We start from the raw sequence: 20,269 nt of genomic DNA on the forward strand, positions 1-20,269 counted from the left end.
TCCTTTTCATAAAAGAGCAACTTTTCCTGAACTATATAACTTATGTATGAAAACGTTTTCAAATATTTCATTTTTACTTCAAAAATGAGTTAACTTAAATCTTCTCTAATCATATTTTATTTTTGAGTCTAATGAAAATGAAATTCTTAATAAAATAGAATAATGGTTTTTAATTCTTTTAATTCATTTTTACTCCAAAATTAAGTTGAGTTGAAATGAAACTCAACTGCATTATAAAAGTGCTTCATTTTTTTTTTTTGAAAAATAGAATAATATAATAGAGATGTTCTAAACAGTATACCGGATGGGCACGCTATTAACCGCAAACCAAGCTGTGCCATCTCCCTCTTTTAAGGGAATGGTTCGCAATAGAAGCCTCCCACACACCCAGCAGCTTCAAGTATGGTTCATCGGGCATGTGAAAAATATGACAAAACTGAGGGTGGTTCTCGAACCACTCCAACTCAGGCTGAAGCTTCTTGATGATAGCCACCGTGTTACTCACATAGCACTTGCTTTGTATCTTGCATTTCTTGGTGAACTCGGTGTTCTTGAAGTATAGCACATCAGGTGGCAATAGTTGGCATTCCTGAAAACCATATAAAATTATATTAGCATTTTATTTATTAATATGTCCAGTAGGAATAAGGGTCATATAATTTTTTTTCCTAGTAATACTAGTCGCACCAGTAATACACCAACAATAACAATTTTTTTTAACTAAAACGAAAGAAATAATTTTGGGAATGAGTACCTGAGATGTCGCTGACAGATGATCAGTCTCATTCTCCTGTGCAGGATGATCAGTCTCGTTTCCATGTGCTGACAGATCATCACTATCATTTCCAGTTGAAAGCTCTTCTACATGTTATTCTTCTACATGAGCAATGTTTCCTTTTGCAGACTTTCCTTTCTTCTGCTTAGTATTTTTCTTTCCTCCACGCTTTCGTCCTGTCATTATCTCGATCTTCTGGATATCCTGTAACAAAAAACATTCATTCATAATTGAAACTGAAATCGGCTTTCAATCTACATAACTTGAAATGCAAACATCACTTTTTCATTGTAGATATGCTCAACCATAACACTCAAACATTCAACACTAGCTCAATATAATTTCTAACTCACTTTCACATTTCCATATGTTTAAATTCAAACATTCACTCATTCAATCTCACGAATTTAAACAATTTTACACTCAACCACTCAATCACCATAGACAAGCAATTTGGATATTTATGTTTCACTTATCCAACATTCAATTTCATATCATTACATTCCAAAGTTTCACACAAACAATTATATAAACACTAGTAATAATAAGAACTATAACCAAATCGCTTTCAATCAACATAGATAAATCTTTTCCCTTTTAAACCCTATTTCTAGAAAGATCTACATTGCTTCCCTTTCAAATTGCTTCTATTTTCCCATTCCAATAATCATTTAACCATTCACACACAAATTTCTACCAATTATTTTTGAACCCACATTACAAATGAACATAGAACTCAAAAGAAAGAGGATGAAAGAAAAAACTTACCCGGATTTTCGAGAATGAGGAAAATGGAACCGAAGGCTTCTGTTGAAGGAGACACACAAAATCGAAGGCTTCTGTAAGAGAGAGGTGATTCGCCGCACTTGATTTTGGATGATTTCGAACAAGGAGAAGAAGAAAAGGTGATTTCGTCGATTAGGGTTTCCGCCAAAAAGAAAAGAGGAAAATGAGTGCAGTCGGGGTGGTCGGGACGCGAGTCCTAAGGGGAAGAGGAGAGAAGAAAAGACTTTGATTAGGTTAGAGGGTTAACTTAGGTTTAGTTGTAGTTTTGTAAGTTTATTAAGGGTAGTTTAGTATTTACTGGTATTTTTGTAATTAAAAAAAAAAAAAATTAAATGATTTATTAGGTGGGACAAATAAGAATAAACCATAGAGGTAGTAGGGCAAATAAGAATAAATTTCGCCTTTTTATTACAATCTCAAGTATTTTGTGTACTCACCTAATCCATCTGAATGGGGGGTTTTTTTTTTTACGACGATCTGATTGTTTACTAAAACTAATGTCATTTTGCGTATTAACTCCTATCTCATCATCATGATCATTTTGCACTTAATCCTAAATACTATATATTTTCGATTGCTTCTTCTACTTGTTCGGGAAAAGAGGAATACAGCTACACATATATGAAATCAGGCACAGGTAATGCATAAATAAATAGCTTCCAGTAGTCATACAAAAAGCTAATTTAGGACTAGATGATTTACATTCTTCGTAAGGTGAGATTGGGTAATGGCTAGTTTCGAATGAGAAAGACTATATGATTGATAAGAAATTGTTATTGACTGAAGAACAAACAAAAATTTCTTGCTCAGGTATATTATTTTGTAGAAAATATAAGAAATGTTGATAGTACCAATCAAAACACCCTGTATATAAATATTCCCCTGTAACCACATAAAATAACGCAATGTGGAAGATATAATAATACCTCCTCATATTCTTATGATAACCGGGAATTTTCCTGTAATACCTCAAAATTTCCAAACATGTGAACTAATCAATTAAAAACATCCCTGTCAACAATGTCTTATTATGATTGTAACCATAGTGAAATGATATATAATCGTCAAAAGTTTTGCGAATAATTGTATAACTAACTAGTGGACTATATATTGAAAGAAACACAAAAACCTAATAATCACCCCACTGTGAATTTCTACTTTGAACATCTGGAGTGTGTACTCACCGTCATAAGAACAAGATTTTCCATCGAACCATAGAACACCTTTGTAAAGATCGAGAAAACAATCTTAATTATACCGTGTCCATGTGTCTAAGATGTATGATGATATATAGTACTGATATGCAATATTGTTTCATTAAAATATCTGAGCTCAACGTAAAAAACCCCCAGAAAAAACAAGTTTTGTGAAAGTATGTATATTTGTACGTATTTTTTTTTTTATGTATGTGTACGTCGACCATCTTCGATAAACGTCTAATATATATAAAAAATCGGCACATGAACTCCTCCACCAATGTGTCTATACATGCATATAACACTCTTGACTTCTCCCTTTTCCATTCATCAAAATTTCAAGTTTTTCTTCAAGTAGCACACGATCTCTTGCTGCAAAGTTTAAAACATCCAGTAACATATTTTGACAGCATGAAAACAGTAATATCCTTAACTCGTTTATGAAAACAGATGAGAAAGTAATTTTAAAATATATATATTGAAGACGAAAACGAGAAGATGTATTAATTAGGCAAGCCTTACGAGGAAGCAGAGGAGGATGCAAGCCGCTGCACTGGGGAATAATACGTACCAAAAGTTTAACTTTTGTAACTTTGCCCCGTCTATGAACAGTAGTGGTAAACTTGCCGCTGTTTCCAGATATATAAATTATATGAAAAGATTAATCAATTATACTTTGTCAAAAGAAGATAATCAATTATATTTCAGTTCAGATATATAAATCATAGGAAATATGAATCAATAAGGAAACGTACAAAAGTATGAACAGATTGAAAGAAAATCTTATAATATATTCAAGAAAATGGAATTTATAGAACTGATCTCCTTCATTCACGAGGCCGTACTTGTATATCTCCGTGTTATAGAACTCTAACGCCATATTCATGCTTTTTTATGTAACGAGGAATTGATATTGAAGTTCAAACTAGTTTCTAGAATAAAATGTTTCTAGCATAGGGTTGAAAACGGGCTAATACTAAGAATTTGTAGATGGAACTATTAAACAAATTTTCGCTATTCAAAATCTCCTACGTACTGCCACTCTTTTTATTGATTTTGATTTAGTTGGGATAAAAAAAAATCGTTTGGAAATGGAAGGGATTTGATATTCCAGATTTCACATATTTCCCGTTCGCTATCTGTTTCTCATATTTCTAACCCTTTCAACATACATTAACAAAGTAAAAGTTTTTATGCTTTTTATGCTATGATGATTAATTCAAAAGTTTTAATGCTATGATGTTTAAGTAAATTCAAAATTTTAGTAATGGAAATTTTATATACTTTCAAAGATTTTTTTGATTAACTTGGAGGGATCTCAACCCCCAGGAGACTAACCCCTCGGCGCGAGGCAGCCCATTTGTTACTATGGGAATTAGATACCCAATTGTCTGGCCAAACACTTGGGCATATCTGAGGGGAGGATCGAACCCGCGGCCCTTAGGACCAACGAACTCGCCTCGCGCCACTCGACCACAAGCGCTTGGTTTATACTTTCAAAGATACCAAACTATTTAAAAAGAAGGTAGAATTCAATTACCAGGAGGATGATTAGCACGAGCAATGACCATAAATGCAATGGAAGCAGCGAGTGCGATGCTGCGGGAGAGCCAACCCGGCCCAAAGATGGAGAAAGTCAATACTCCAATGGCTGCACAACCTATTTGAGCCATGAATATATTGTATTTCTGAAATGAATAAACATGCACCACCCATCACCGTTTTGATCAATAGTAGTAGCTAGCATTTTATGTTACGTTTATCGTAACTAGCGTTTCAATGGCAAGAAAAGAAATGCGAAAATTACCCTAGCAGCAGGTACAGAAGGAGTGGTGAAGAGAATGGCAGAAACGGCACCAAGTGGTGCAACCGACATTGAGATCCCTTTAGGGTTTAACATTTGATCTATCCTTCCCATTATTGCCATAGCCGCAAACGCTCCTTTTCTCGTACCAGAAAATATTAATAGAAAACATTTTAATTTTTTTCAATACATCCATACATATATTTGATTCATCAACCCGATGTCCCGATCATAGATCCAAGGTTAGACATACATGAAGGCTATGTGACCTATAATTTATCAAGTAATTTCGTTTGCATGCGTGTTCGAATATATATAAACCAACTAAATAATATATGCCTCCGATCCTCTCAAGATTTGCATAGACGATAACTATTTTATAATACGTATAATCTTTAATAATTCACAAACAATCTTGTTTCTATGTGTACAGATTATACCAATTACCAAAAAAAATGAAAGATTTTTTTGACAACTGCAAAAAACGAATTAATTAATAACTATTAATAGTTACGATTCTTATTTCTTACTAAATTCAAGAACTGGTCAACCTCAAACAGTTATTATCAATAGCTACTTGGTCGCTCGAAGAGACACGATCTCACTGTCTGTCTCTCTCCTCCCTTGGCTTCGGACAAAAGAAAATTGCTGTGTAACAATTATTTTCATTTTTTTGTGACAATCTTTTTATATTTATAAGAAAAACTAACCTGCTGCAGGCCAAATGACGTCACTAGGTGACGGAGCCACCGTGGTCTTATCGGGCTTCCAAGAATCCCAAGAAGCCGCCGGTAAATCCTCAGCCGAAGCCACCGGCATAGACACGCCGACGGTTTTGCTTACTCGGCGACGATTACTCCACGACCTTAGGCTTCTCATATGACTTACAGATTCATGGATACATAGATCATAAGAAGGGAGCCCTACGAAATGATGGCTTTTGAAACCGGCAGAAACCATTGCCGGAACTGTTGAAACAGCCGGAGTAATAAGATGCCGGGGGAAAACCTGAAAGCGGTGGAAAGATAGAGGCTTCACCGGAAGCAAGGCCATGGTTGTTGGGAGGCTCAAGAAAGACTCAAAACATGTCCCCCTCTTTCTAATTATACCAAAAGGATGAGAGAGAGGAGACACTAGTGTACAATGACTTTTATAAACACTCAGATTTGTGTATTTAAACTATATATATGTTTTGATCAAAAAAAAAACTATAAATATATATGTCTATGCATATATGTATATGTGTTAGTGATGTGAATATATGAGTTCACAAGTTGGAATTATTGTATAATGCAGAGGTCACAAAATAATAAAACGGACTGTTTACATTAATAAATTACGGCAACCGAATATTGAATGGAACTAGAACAATTAAGTTTAAGAAATACTAGTTGAGATCTGAGTTCTAAAAAATCAGTACAAAAAACATATTGGTACATTTCTTTTTATTTAGATTTTTCAATACCAACTAATTGTGTTTATATTCTTTAACCTCTTTCCACATGTAAATGACGCTGCAAATCTCGCCGCTCACGTCAAAAACCACCAAAATGCTGACGGGATTTTTATTTCCTTTTCGACCAAACTACTTGTTCAGTTGATATTATTTATACTGATTATATAATTGAATAAGAAAAAGGACCTACATGTATTATAGTAGTAATTAATGGAGGAATGGCTTTCTATTTTAAAATGATAGATGCAAGTGAATATGCCAAAAAAGCAGTGGCCATATAAGAGGTGGATGGGGTTCAAATGTGAGCCTCTTTCATCAGCCGAAAGGTCATTGGATAACAATAGTGCCTTCTATAATACATAAATTAGTCTTACGCCTCGTTATTTTGAGTTCGTTTAATATGTACTAACCAGAGATTTGTACTTGTGTCTCCGTTATATTTTGTAAGTTGTCACCTTCACATGCATACACATGTCCCATGTTTCAAATCGTGAACACCAATTAAAATAAAATATATTATCAGATAATATAGACATATTTTTGACATAAACCTAAAATTTGTTGTCCTCCCTCAGTGAGGAACGAATCTTCGATTGCTGGTTCAAAAGGTCAATTCCTTAATTGTTCTTCACGCATCATAACTTTTTTTTTTTTCTTTTGTCCTATATAGTTTACAAAGTAATTTACTGCCGTAGACCGAAAGAAGAATTAATTATGAATATTATAGGATTGGCACTGATTTGGGTAAAGCAGAGAATCCCAAAGCTTTACAAAGTAATTCCTAATCTTCTACTCCTTTATATACTATAGATACATTTTATTATACTATAAATATATGATATTAGGTATTGTTAGTTTTTAAATAAATTAAACTTGATAGAACAATGAGTACAAATTACGTGTATTCATTATTAATCAGTACTAGATTTTGATCTGCACGTCCGCGCGGATGTATGGAACCGGTAATTCAAATTTTTTGGTTTGTTGTAAAATTAATGATGTTTTTTATAGGTTAGTAAGTTCTGACATTGGTGTTTGGTGTTCATTTTGTTTTGTGTTTAATTTTAGATTATAACGTTGTCTTGTGTTTTTTTTGTATTTTTTTTGCAGTAAAATTGGTTTTAAAAATATTATAGGGTAAAATATTAGAGTGTTTAGTGTAGATTTTGGAAGTTTAATAAAATTATTCAAATATGGCTTGGATTACTAACTCAATATTTTTAATGATTTTTAACATAATTCAAGAAAATAATATTGTCAGCAAAAAATAAAATTGTTAAAGTAACCCAACCCACAATTTTTAGATTAGATAAGTCTAGCAATTTTAATATTTAACCCAGATTAGAGTGGACTTTAAACAGTTATCAAAGCCCATTTACACTTTTTTCCGGGAAAAAAAAACAGAAACACGTAACCCTTCTATGTCTTTTTTTTTCAGACGAAAGATCTCTTGATCCAGTCAATCTCTTTGTCGGTGCCTTCCATTAATCTCCTCGACAAATCCCTAAACTGCTGTGAATTTTTCACTCAAAGGATGAAAGAAGATAGATCTATTGATTACTTCTGGAGATTTCAAATATAGGTTCGAGTTTGTAGATTTATGTTTAACTTTCTACATTCACGGTTAGTTGTTCTAATCGATGTTCTTTGTTATGATTTTCTAATATCCATTACAGTTTTGTAATACGAAGACACTACAATTGGATAGATAGATCCCGTCTCCTGTTTAATCACGAAGAAAAAGCCTCATGTGGTTTCAGATCGGAAAAGAATCAGATGACGTATAATGGTGTTAATGGTGTTGTGAAACTTCTGTTTCCTGAGCTCAAGGCTAGTGATGTGTTTATTGGCATGGTTAAAACTAAGGCGGAAAGGTACACTAAGTATGGTAAGCTTGCTGCTGATTGTGGAAGACCTTTCTTGTTGTTATGTTTGATCTTTTGTTAAGATGTTTTTGTTGTGATGGTTTATTGGAATCATGATGAAAAGTCTTGTGTGGTTCATATAGATGGATCTTACAAAATGGAGAAGATATTGGAGTTTCTAGGCAAGAAAAAGTTTCCCTTGATTACAAAATGGAGTGAAAGCAATACTGCTTGGGTTTATTCCACTCCTGTTAAGCTTCAGGTTTGAATATTTTGTCACTGCAGTTTGTAAAAGAATACCAGTTGCAAGTCTATCTTTGTGTGCTTAATCGTAGTTCTGTTTTTCTCTTTTCTTCCTTAGTTAGGTTATGATCTTTGCCAAGGCTGATGATTTTCAGAGTATGGCTCAGCCTCTTGAAGATATTGCAAGAAGGTTTAAATCGAAGGTACTTCTGACGCTGAGTCTAAAAGGGCTAGATAGATTTAGTTCTTAGGTTCTCTCTTAACGTATACTATTAATTTTCTTGCAGCTCATGTTTATATACATTGATATAACAAATGAGAACCTTGCGATGCCATTCTTGACCTTGTTCGGAATAGAGGATGCGAACAAAACTGTTGTAAGTTTCTGCTGCTTGTTCCAGTAATAAAGCTACAAGCCACTGTGGATTAATCTATTGTTTTCTTAAACATGTTGCTGCTTTCGATAACAAACTCAACTCCAAGTATTTGCTCGAGGCAGATCCATCACCAAGCAATATAGAAGTACAATATTTTTTTCTATATATATGTGAAGTGTTGTTCTGATATTTATGCTAGCCTAAGAAAGCTCATGTTTTTCAGGCTCTTCTTTTAGCAATGCAAGCTAACTCATGTTGTAATTTTTTTTGTCACAGGATGCAGTGCTAAAGAGAAGTGTAAGATTGACCTGTGTGTTGTGAGGATCACTGGCTCAAGTAACATGTTTGAGTAAGTCGTAAGTCAAAGAACTTGTTAAAGTTCTTTGTAGGTAAATTACTTTAATGCTTTTTTCCTTACACAATAATCATTTCCAGGGGAATCAACTTATCAAGATGTAGTGAACTTATGAAAGAAGAGGGAGAGTCGGCTGATGCTGATATTGCAAGCTGTTACTACCATTGGTTGCTGCGAGGAATCCATGTTGTCACTACGACACATGACAGATCTGGTAAAATGTTAGATATTTGCTTTAATCATTTTTCAATAGGAAATTACAAATTTGTTCTTGTTGAGGTCCCATGGTTTGTTGATCAGAGCTAAGCCCTGATTTTAAACTTTTTAAATCTGTAGCATGATGTTGGACGTGGAAAGGTCAAAGTATCAGTTATCAAGATGCAAAAGAAAACAACAACCATTGGGGATCAACATCTTATAATACGGTTAGTTATTACTTATCTCTTCTAAGTAAGTCGTAAGGTTTCTGAAGTAGGGCAGTGTAGAATAAGGTTTTAGATTAGAGAACCCTGCCTTTAGTTAGTATGCTTTGTTTTGACTTGCTTGAGTGTTGCTTGGTAAGGGTATATGTTAATGATAGTCTTATATAACATGCGCTTTATTTTGATATGGTTTTAAAGACCAAAAAACTCATGCATCTGTCTATATCAAAAGAATAACAAACTTATTGCATTCCAGATTCGTTGAAAAAGAAAACAAATGTTGTTTGCATAACTATTAGAGAACTTTGTGAACCAGCAAGCATGCTTCCACCATAGAACACGTGAACTTCTGAGATCTGCAAAGAACAAATAGTTTTTATTATATGTAATGGGCGAGTCAAAACACATTCCCTGGTTTTTAAAACAAAGATCACATCCAAACAAAAACTGTATATGACATCAAAAATATGAAAAGACATAACTTATTACCTCATTTGTTAAAAGTTGTCGAAAACTTCTTTGAAAACTACATTCTTAGTTTGTTTCTGTGGTTTGTCATCTTCGTCTAAAATCAGAATTTTCAATCCCTTTTTGGAAGTCACTCTAGAAACAGCAACATATAACTGACCATGTGAAAAGACAGGTCTTGGTAGATAAAGACCTACTTGAGATAGTGATTGCCCTGGACTTTTGTTGATTGTGATTGCGAAAGCTACAACAAGAGGCAGTTGTCTTCTTCTCATTTTGAAAGGCAATCTGGATTCAGAAGGGGTAATTAGCAATCTAGGAATATCAACTATCTCCCCAATCCTCTCTCCTGTTATAATCCTAGCTTGAACAATAAAATCCATTAGCTGAGTGATCTGCAGTCTCGTCCCATTCATTAAGCCATCAGAAGGAGCTATGTTTCTCAAAACCATAACAGGACAACCAACCTTTAATCTAAGACTATGGTTTGGTAAACCAGGAACCTTAATTGTGTTTAGAAAATCAGCACTAAGAACTTCATTGTTCACAGCACTTGTATCAGAAGGATCAATGCTATCAGCACTGTTATAAGTTTTTTCCTCACCTGAAAGAGAAAGCATATATTTGGAGAATAAGACTCAAATACAAAGAAAGCGAAATCAATAGATGAAAATAGCAAAATTTACCTTCTAGCGTGCCCAACATATATTCATTAACTGTATTAACATCCTCGTTAGTTGGACAGAGGATAGCTCTCTCTTGAAAAAACTTGGCCTCTTTCTTTTCATGCAATGAAGTTGTTGTGCCATAAATCTCTTCGCTGATTGCTTCTATAGGATCATTACAGTCTGTAATCAAAAATTCAGAGGGAATTTCTATCTCTGCCTCACCATCATTAGGCTCTGAAAGTTTACCATCACCAACTTTTAATATCCACTCTGAAAATTCTTTAAGATCCTTTGCCTCTGCTGGTGACAATCCTGCTGATAGCAATCTCATATTCTTGAAGAGCTTAAGAACTTTGCAGTGCGTCCAAAGATAGGATGAGTTAAGTGAGGCCATAACTATTTCAGCTCTACCAGCACCATTTATAACAGGCAAAACCTGCCAAAAATCACCACCAAACACGATAACCTTTCCACCGAATGGTTGTGTGTCGTGTTTCCGAACAATATCAGATAAACTTTTATCCAAAGCCTCAAAACAATGCTTGCTCATCATAGGCGCTTCATCCCAGATGATAAGTGATGATGCTTTCACTAAATTAGGTTGGTCACTTCCATGCTTCATTGTACATGAAGAAAACTCGTCTGGATTTAGAGGAATGCCGAATTTGGAATGTGCTGTCCGACCACCAGGCAACAACAGTGATGCAATGCCGCTTGAAGCCACATTTAGAACAATATCTCCTCTAGATCTGATAGCTGCAGAAAGCAATTTCCATAGGAAAGTTTTCCCTGTTCCACCAAAACCACTGACAAAAAACATTCCACCATCTCCTTTATTAACAACAGAAAGAATCTCCTCATATATCTTTCTTTGCTCACACGTCATCTTCGGAAGATCTCTTCGAAGAGTCTCTAACAAAGCAGAACGCTCGTAGCTGCGTTCGTCTAGCACCAAAACATTTTCATCGTGGCTACTTGTCTTTGGCGGTCTAGGCATAGAATCAAATTTGGCGAGAGAAGTTCCAGACCTTTTCAATATTTTTTCAATCTCAAGTAAAGCATACTTCTTTTTGTCGTCATCACTTAGAAACAGACCTATAATGAATATGAAAAAGGCAAGAATCTAAAACTTAAATTCATGTATCTAAATTGAACAATCTCAGGTCATAAACTAAAAACATACCTGGTCTATTAAAATTCCTTCTCCTAGAGTGCTCGATATCTTCAGACAAAAACATCCAAGTGTTTTCCCATACTGACTCCGGCTTAGATAAAGTGTTACTCATAAGCATCATAACAAACACTTTCCGCAGCTCACTTGATGTGCTCTCATAACTTCTTCTTACTATGTCATCAATGTACTCCTGATCATCATCTAATAACCCACGAGCATAACATGCTTCTTTGTAGCTTGGATAGAGAACATCTTGGTATGTTTTAATGTCCTCATAACTCGTGGGTCCTTTGACAACATTCAACAATACACGCAAGTAATAAGCATTTTCCTGGGTCCTAGGAGCATAGCAAATCCTCCCCAAAGCAAATCCTCGTTTCCTCCTGTTGAACTTCTTTGACCTTTTGTCGTAAGTATAGAAGCTTGGGATCTGAGCATAGGTCAATGTTCTTGCGAAGGAGTCAATCTTGTTCAACTCAAACCAAGCTAAGAACATTGTATTTTGAATGAGCTTCCGGGTGACAACTGCTTTCAATTTGTCTTTCCCTCTGAATGTAATAACTTGCTTTCCGGGGAGATGGAAACTAAGCTTCTCAACAGCAGTTGATCGATAGTGAATAGGAAATTTGAATACTCTCCATGTTCCTTCACACGTTGACACGTATCTGAAAAAAAACATATACTTAAAAATCGCAGCTTAATTAATGAACTGGTATACTGTAAAGAAAAACAATGCTACTATTACCTGCAATCGAAGAATTCCTTGAGTTCATTCCTTTTCTTATCAAGATTATCTTTATTAAGCTCAACATCTCCTAACTCACTTGCAACAATGTTGTCTGGTGGTTCAACAGCAACTGTGACACGATCCTGTCCTTTATTAATGCATTTGAATAAATACTTTATAGACCCAACTTGGTTGCACCACTCGACGTTGATATGAGCTCTGTAAAGAAGAGATAACTTCCGGTTATAAGGAATGACACTCCAATTGTCACATCTCACTCCATTCTTCATAACAAAGTTCTCTGACTGATGGCGCCTCTTGTAAACCGGAAATCCTTATTAATAGTGGTCTTCTCAGAAAATGATTCAGGATATGACTTAGAGCAACGGCCATTCTCCATACATGGAGAATTAGTATTTTCTCGTCCACATGGACCATGAATCATCATATCTTTAATGACCTCATACAGTTCTGGTTCTTCCTTCTTGTTAGGAATCTCAGCAGAAATGATGTTGTCAATATCGTCTGTTGTAGGCTTCTTTAACTTCTTCATGAATAATAGAATGTGAGCATGTGGTAAACTCCGTTTCTGGAACTCAATTGTGTACATAGCTGTTTAAAAAAACATTTTAGTCAAAATATAAATAAACGCAAACGTAAGGAATACAATTTAAATATACAGATCAGACAGGTATAACTTACATGACTGTGTCTCTCCCAAAATATTTTTTTTGGTTAGAGTATCCATCAATGAATCAAGTTTGATCTTGAAAATCCTACAGATAATGTCTGACCTGTCTTCAGCCTTTAGCTTCCTCGCCTTAACATATCTTGTAATCTCTGGCCATTTGGGATTACATGTGAAAGTGATGAAAAAATCAGGGAATCCAAAATGCTTACATATTGCCATAGCATCTAAGTAACAATTCTTCATATATCTAGGACTCCCTACGAATGAAGCTGGTAATGTAAACTCAGTTCCTTGCTCATTCATATCCACTTTTCCTGCATTCTCAGACTCTTTAATAGAGTCATAGCTATCTGATCGCAAAGAAGGCTGGTTTAACTTCAAATATCGTAAACGATTAGACTCAATCGTTGTGAAAGCATCCACCACAAACTGCTGAAATAGCCTTCTAGAATGTAGGAGAGAATGCGATTCGTTCTTACGCTCATGCAGGCGAAAAGCAAACCATTGCCTCATACTGATATTAGGCTTCTTCTGGTTTTTTGTCTTTTCTGTTGCTCCTTTCTTAATACTAAGTCTGAACCCATCTTCACCATATGTAAACAAAAGAGGATACTGAAGTGCAAGATATGAAGCATGAATCTCGTTTATTCTCAGTAGTTTTCCTGAATTTTTTTGTAGAACAATATCCCTCGTGTCCATATCAAGACTAAAATCTCCAGGAATCAGCTCAGCAACCTCTGAAGCTGTGGGTGTGTTATACGTCATTCCATCCTTTAACCTCTCACTAACAATCCTCATATGAAAAGAATTTCCAGGATCTGTGTTGAAGCGGTCCCTTGCTGATCTAAAGTTTTTAACATATGGATTGACTTCATTCAACATCTTCATTAAAGTCTCTATAATATCTTTTCTGAGATGATCCTTTTTCTTGACCTGGATTTTCTGTTTACCCAAGCTATAAAAAAAAATAAAAATAACAATGTTAGTAATCTAAACTATTAAAAGCACAGTTTTTCATTAAAAAAATAAACTTTATACCTTAAACATTTTGCTCTATTTTCAACTTCATTCTCTGTATCAACTATATATAGCTGTCCAAACTTTGGTTCACTCCCCTCAGGTGGTGTGATACCCGCACCCAATAAATGATAATTTTCTCCTTGAAGCTGAAACATATCAGGGCCTCTACCTTTTTTCAGAGACCTCTCTACTCTTCCAGCAAGAGAAGTGAAGGAAAAAACCATATTGTAGGGCCTTATATGTTTTTGAAAATGTCTGCTTCTTGGATCATCTCCTTGCAAGAGATTTTTTAAAACTGTTGGTTGTTCCTTCAACAACGGCAATTTCACTTGTCCTTACATACAACATAATGAAAATGTAGGATTCTTTGCGTTTCTCCGCTTGTTTAGCCGTTCTCCATACCACATGATAGCACCACAATAAGAACAGTTGTAGTCCGGATCACCTTCATCTAAGTACTCTACAAATTTCACATCAAAATAGAAACATGCTTAAATAAGACAAAGATGAACATAAAACGTGTTAATGAATCAAGAAAACACACAGAATCAATACCGTTTTCACTAAAACACTTTTGGTTAGGTGGTTTTGGCGCCTTTATAACATCAACAGTGTGTTCTGAATTAGGTGCCACTCTCTCTCTATCGTTTGGCTCAACCTCTGGCTCAAAATCCATAGTATCATCTAAATCAGAGTCCTCATTTTCTGTATCAGTATTCTCTAGAGAAGAACATTCAAAGACTTGCTGGCTATCTGTATCAATGAACCCTGTTAAACAAAAACTTCAATTATATTTAAGTACCAAAGAGCATAAAAAATCGTACACTTGATAAAAGATTGGCTACCTCCAAACAAATCAGTTCCGACTAATCCATCCTCTTCTTGTATGGACTGAGCTGACGCATCGAATGTAGATGATGATGAATTGCATTTTTTTTCCTCAGATGTTCTATATTAGTAATGTCTTTCAATACATTACTTGAACTTCTGGTTTGATGGAATCCCTTAGTTTTCATAGATTTGAAACTCCTCTTTTGTAGATCCTCTGTTATAATATTAAAGAAAGTTGAAATGAGTATGAAAAATGAACAGGTTAGAGCATATATATACAGTAATAACCCAATCAAACACTTACTTGATAATGAGGTCAAGCAACTGCTTAACACTGGGATGTCATTCACTTGGTCTTTTATCTTTTCAAGACCTTAGAAACATTAGAAAATGAAATACATTTTATAGAACTTGATGATTGTACATGATGATAGTTAATAGGTCATTTTAGATGAATCACTTACCAAGGATACATCTTCTTTTATTTAAAGGTGTTTGCGGTGAAAGCTTGCGTATTTGTTGATATGGAGGAATAGTGTAGTTTGGAACATGTTGATTCTCAATAGTTTCGAAGAGTCTAAAGTAAATAGAACTTAATGGAATCGGCTGGTTTGAGATGAGATTAGAAAACCTCTGAATCTCTTCAAGGTTAGGCATATCACTGCATGATGCGGTTTTGTTTTTTTTGGCAGTGTCAAATCCTATTTGGACGTTTCCTCTCTTGCGATTCATCACTTGAGTGTTTGGATCTAGGAATGTTCCTTGTACGACCACAAAGAAGAAAAAATTGTGGGAAGAATGGGAGAGCTTAAGATTAGATTTGCATATATTGAGGTAATCTCCTATATTACGGGGTGTAATTTTAGATTGACAATATATACTTACCTTAAAGTTAGGATAATAGTTACAATTATGAAGTTTAAGTAGTAATTATTTTTTTAAACATATGTAACATTAACGGGGGTTTGTATGACATTTATATAGATTCCTACTTTTACTGCATGTAAATTGATATTGCCTTTGTTAGTAAAACTACAGATGCATGAGAAACAAAGATGGAGCAGATTCGAACATTCATACTCTTTAAGACAGGTACACTCTTTTAAACAATCTTACTCTTTTGTCAGTTTGAGACCTTTAGATTACGCAAGTTAGTATAGTTTTACTTTAGAACTATATGAGTTGATTGGTTAGTTAGGCTGTTGTGTGAACTGAATAAGATTGTTTTGATTAGTAATTACATTATATTAGTTTAAACTAAATTTTGAAAGAATGACTAAAAATATAGGATGCATCTAATATAACTCATCGTTTTAATGCAATCCACATAAAAACCCAGCTTATTATTTAATATAGGAAATTCAAATAACACAAAAAACCAAAAAAAAGCACAAAGCCTCAAATCGAAAGTACGGAATAAATCAAAGCATAACAACAACTTGAAAAATAGGGAAAGGAGTTTGATATCGGAAAGAAACTTGATCTTCAGCCTAATCATTCTTGGTCTTCTCTTGTTTGATGATCTTGATGCATTGTTTCTTGGAAGAAGATGTTAGGTCCTGTAGGTCATAATCATCTTTCTTGCGCTTTGTTATAGGAGTTGGACACTCATCAGAGGAAATTTGATCCAACATCATGGCCTAAATCCATTTAAAATTTTAGGCTTTGTTAGAAACTATGATTACGCACACAGTAATAACAACATGTAAGGCAAACACTTAATAAATAAAAAATATACTTACTGATCCAGATGACATGGTAGAAGAAGTAGTGACCATATCAGAATTAGATTGAGAGTCAGTCTCGATAGTAAGAACTTTATCTCCAGAACAAACCTCTAAAACAACAAAAGTGTCTGAACCATTTGTGACATTGTCTGACGTTATGGAAATACCAAAACAGAAAGACTTTCCCACCAAACTAAGAATAGGTTCTGGTAGTATCTCTGGATCTTCAATCTGATATAAAGTAAAAATATAAGGGGGTTAAATCTAAACTATTATCGTGGGAAATAGTATCTGCAAAGCACAAATTCATATCAAAATATACCTCCTCATAAGAGCCATCCCATAATTCTTCAGCATCCACTGCAACGATGGACTTACCAACAGAGCCTAGCAACATCAAATTACATGTTGCAGAGTCATCTTTGACAACCAAATGTAGCTTGAATCTATACAACAACAAAAAAAACAAAAACTCAGGATATAGTAAGAATAATTGGATCAAATAAAATATGTGAACTGTCAATAATTAGTTTAAGTAAATATCACCACTTACTTGGGTCCAACCGTATTGATATTAGAACGACAATGTTCACAACGAAACAAAGGCTTATCTTTCTTTGTCATCCTTCCATAATCAACATTAGGAATCTTATTGACACGTTTTTGGTGCCGGTTACAACCAATGTAGAACCAAGACCAATTTGTATCTATTGCTTCAATAGTACATATGATTTTGCAAATCTCCACCTAAATATTTTATAAAATTAAAATCGATTTGTTTTACAATGCTCATAACCATAAGGCAAAACAATTAAATTCTGAAAAAATGTATAATGTACCTGAGTGGCCTCGCGGCTTCTGAAATTGTTTTGATCTCAGCATCATTCCAGTTATATAAATTTTTTTTTACCATCCGTCTTTCCAGATGGTTTTTGGACCAGAGCAATAGAGAGATCATCATTTGACAGCCTTAAATGCATTAAGATCAGTAAAATTTCGACATTTTAAAAATTAGATATGAAAAATACGCATGTAATAATATATAAAGCATAACAAAAGAAAAACCTTTCAGTTAAATGGGTAACTTCAGGGATCATTGCATTCAGGAACAGACGTGAAGCATCAAAAGCATTAGTGATTTGCAGCTCTCCTATTAAGCATTAAACATAGTGTTTGAATTCGAACAAAAAACAAATTAATCAACTACTGTTATAAGAGTCAAAACAAATACCTCTAAATTCCTTGATTTTTGCAAACCTGATCAAACAAATAATTGTTTGATCTTTGCCAGTAAATGGTTCAAGTTGCTCGGCATATGTTCCCCAGAGACAGCATGCTAGATTGTTTCCTCTGACGAAATCAAAACATGTTATTTAGTAAACGAAAAACAAAGTGTATAAGCTAACGAAAACAAAGTGTTGTGAGAACAAACTCTGCGTCAACTAAGCGAAACTGAACCCTCTTTCTGTCTTCGCCAGAAACTTGAACAGTCTGTACATCACCAAGTTCATGAATTCTTCCTATAACATATGTGAGATAAAAAAGAGAAACATAGGTAACGACTTATATCAACTAACAGAAATGATTTTAAACAATATGAATATAATAGAAAGTGAGATTACCTATGAGGAAAGCTGGCTTCTTGGTCCCATTTTCAATTTCTTCATAATTAGCAAGAGATAGGAAAATTCTATCATCAGCTAAATCTGATCTTGATAGCACAGCGTCTTCTGCTATAACCATCTTGTATTTGTAGTTGGTAGTTCGATATTGACCACCAGCTGGAGTGACGGTAACATGTTCAATAACTCCCCATGAATCTATAGGAAAGACACGTTGAATCCGTTGCATGAGAGATCGTTTGCCAGTAGCATGGATCTTGTTACCCTAAGAAAAACACAGTCATATTAGATAGATTTCTGACATTAGTAATACAATGAAAGAAAGAAATGTGTATTACAAAACTTACCCATTGATCTGCTAAGACCATCTCGAAAGTATCACCTGCAAAAGGTGTGTTTTGCTTCCATGAATGTAAACATTTCACTTGAATTCTCCAGTTGTCTTTGAATGGCCTGAGTTTTGTGAGAGGAACAAATGTCGTCATTTTAGACATTTGCGGTTTTGTGTTTTTTTTTATATATGATTTGGAGAATAGATGATGAGATATATATAGTTGTGATAGCAAATGGGATCCCGTTAGGTTAATTCATAATAATTATATGGTAAATTTTGGTAGTTATAATTTAAACGCAGAATCAATGGCAAAATCTTTGCAAAATTATTTAATGTACATTCATTATTTTTTATCTAATAGGGAAAAGAGAATATTAGATCTTTAGAGATATGCATTACTTGGTTGGCAAGTTGTTTGAAAGATAATTATATATGCTAGTAACGGCCGATATTAAATAGGGATTACATTAATATCTTAATTAATTATGTAGATTTAGGCGAGATTATAGGCGCTATAAATTAGAATTTTCCTTTAACAACATATGTGAATATCTGTTTAGTTGGTGTAGCTTTCGTAACACGCTTTTTGGCTTGGAAAAAAAGATTGGGTATCACGCAGTAGAATATCCTTTTCAGTTAGTTGTTATCTTCACTTTAGGAAGTTAAAAATTATTATTCATATACGCATGGAAGATTGGAATTTCTTTTTTTAAAACCGAGAATATCATGGGTGGGTAAGAAATACGAAAAGGCAAAAATGTTTCAGGAATTAAAAAAAAAGTCAAACGACAGAGTTTAATGGTAGTGGCATAGGGATGTAATTTTTGTGCAACTATAAGGAGTAATTACTATTTGTACTTCTGCCTTAATATTTTAGATAGATTTGATCTACACTATTGAATATAAGTTAAATTTTTAGAATCTTCTTTTTTATTTTTAAAAAATACTATAGAGAAGATTATAAATAGTATATACATGAAACAGAAGCAATAAGGATAAAATATATATAATCTTATATATTAAAACAGAAATAACAACCTTGATTCATGTGTGATTTTTTTTTTTAAATGAACTTATTCCTAAAAAGTCATGTTACATTTAATATCTAATCTTATCATTTAAATTTTGGACCTACCAAAAAAATTTATTGGGTTATCAGTAATTGAATTTAAACAATAGATGATTCATTGGATTTATAGATAGTATAAATTAAATAGATATAATTTAATGTTGTAATATTATACCTCTATATGCTAAATATTTAAATATTTGTTGATGTTAACTTTTAAAATTATAAAGTTTTTTTTAAATAACAAAAATCATATTATCTAATAAATAAAACCTTAAACCAATGAAAACAAATTTTAAATTATATAGTTTATTTTAAAAATTAAACAAAAACTAAATGCTTAATTATTTATTCGATAATATAAATCTATGAAGCGAAAAATTTAAAATTTTAAGAACTTTATAAATTTGTGAAATGTTACGATATCTTTGAATATGACAATAAAATAATATTTTACTAATGCTTATATATATAGTTACGATTTTAATAATGAAATAATAATCCGAAAATATATATATAGAAGAAGATATAAATACATGTGAAAGTTTGAAACAATCTATTTAATGAAAAAAATATAGAGTAAACTTATTATATTTTGAAAATTGATAGACACATATATATTATAATATATACCAATTTAGAATTGAAAATAAAAATTT

The 20,269-nt window shown here is 33.6% G+C and overlaps 2 protein-coding genes and 1 pseudogene across 2 annotated transcripts; all 3 read right to left on the minus strand.

Moving 5' to 3' along the window:
- Nucleotides 1-2,858: 2,858 nt before the first annotated feature.
- Nucleotides 2,859-5,911, minus strand: LOC125580718. The gene is made up of 5 exons (XM_048745721.1): nucleotides 5,272-5,911; nucleotides 4,565-4,698; nucleotides 4,298-4,445; nucleotides 3,280-3,386; nucleotides 2,859-3,129 (listed from the first exon to the last, which is right to left on the minus strand). The coding sequence occupies exons 1-5, from the start codon at nucleotides 5,612-5,614 to the stop codon at nucleotides 3,088-3,090; spliced, it is 774 nt and encodes a 257-aa protein (XP_048601678.1). The 5' UTR covers nucleotides 5,615-5,911; the 3' UTR covers nucleotides 2,859-3,087.
- Nucleotides 5,912-9,296: 3,385 nt separating this feature from the next.
- LOC106421078 lies at nucleotides 9,297-15,515 on the minus strand (annotated as a pseudogene).
- An 833-nt stretch (nucleotides 15,516-16,348) lies between these two features.
- On the minus strand, nucleotides 16,349-18,692 carry LOC111213633. Its single transcript, XM_022715430.1, has 8 exons — nucleotides 18,555-18,692; nucleotides 18,208-18,472; nucleotides 18,018-18,105; nucleotides 17,817-17,935; nucleotides 17,651-17,735; nucleotides 16,908-17,031; nucleotides 16,601-16,816; nucleotides 16,349-16,498 (listed from the first exon to the last, which is right to left on the minus strand). The coding sequence occupies exons 1-8, from the start codon at nucleotides 18,690-18,692 to the stop codon at nucleotides 16,349-16,351; spliced, it is 1,185 nt and encodes a 394-aa protein (XP_022571151.1).
- Between the last annotated feature and the right edge of the window lie 1,577 nt (nucleotides 18,693-20,269).

Source organism: Brassica napus, chromosome C1, assembly GCF_020379485.1.
Source record: "Brassica napus cultivar Da-Ae chromosome C1, Da-Ae, whole genome shotgun sequence".
In the NCBI taxonomy this organism is placed as follows: domain Eukaryota; kingdom Viridiplantae; phylum Streptophyta; class Magnoliopsida; order Brassicales; family Brassicaceae; genus Brassica; species Brassica napus.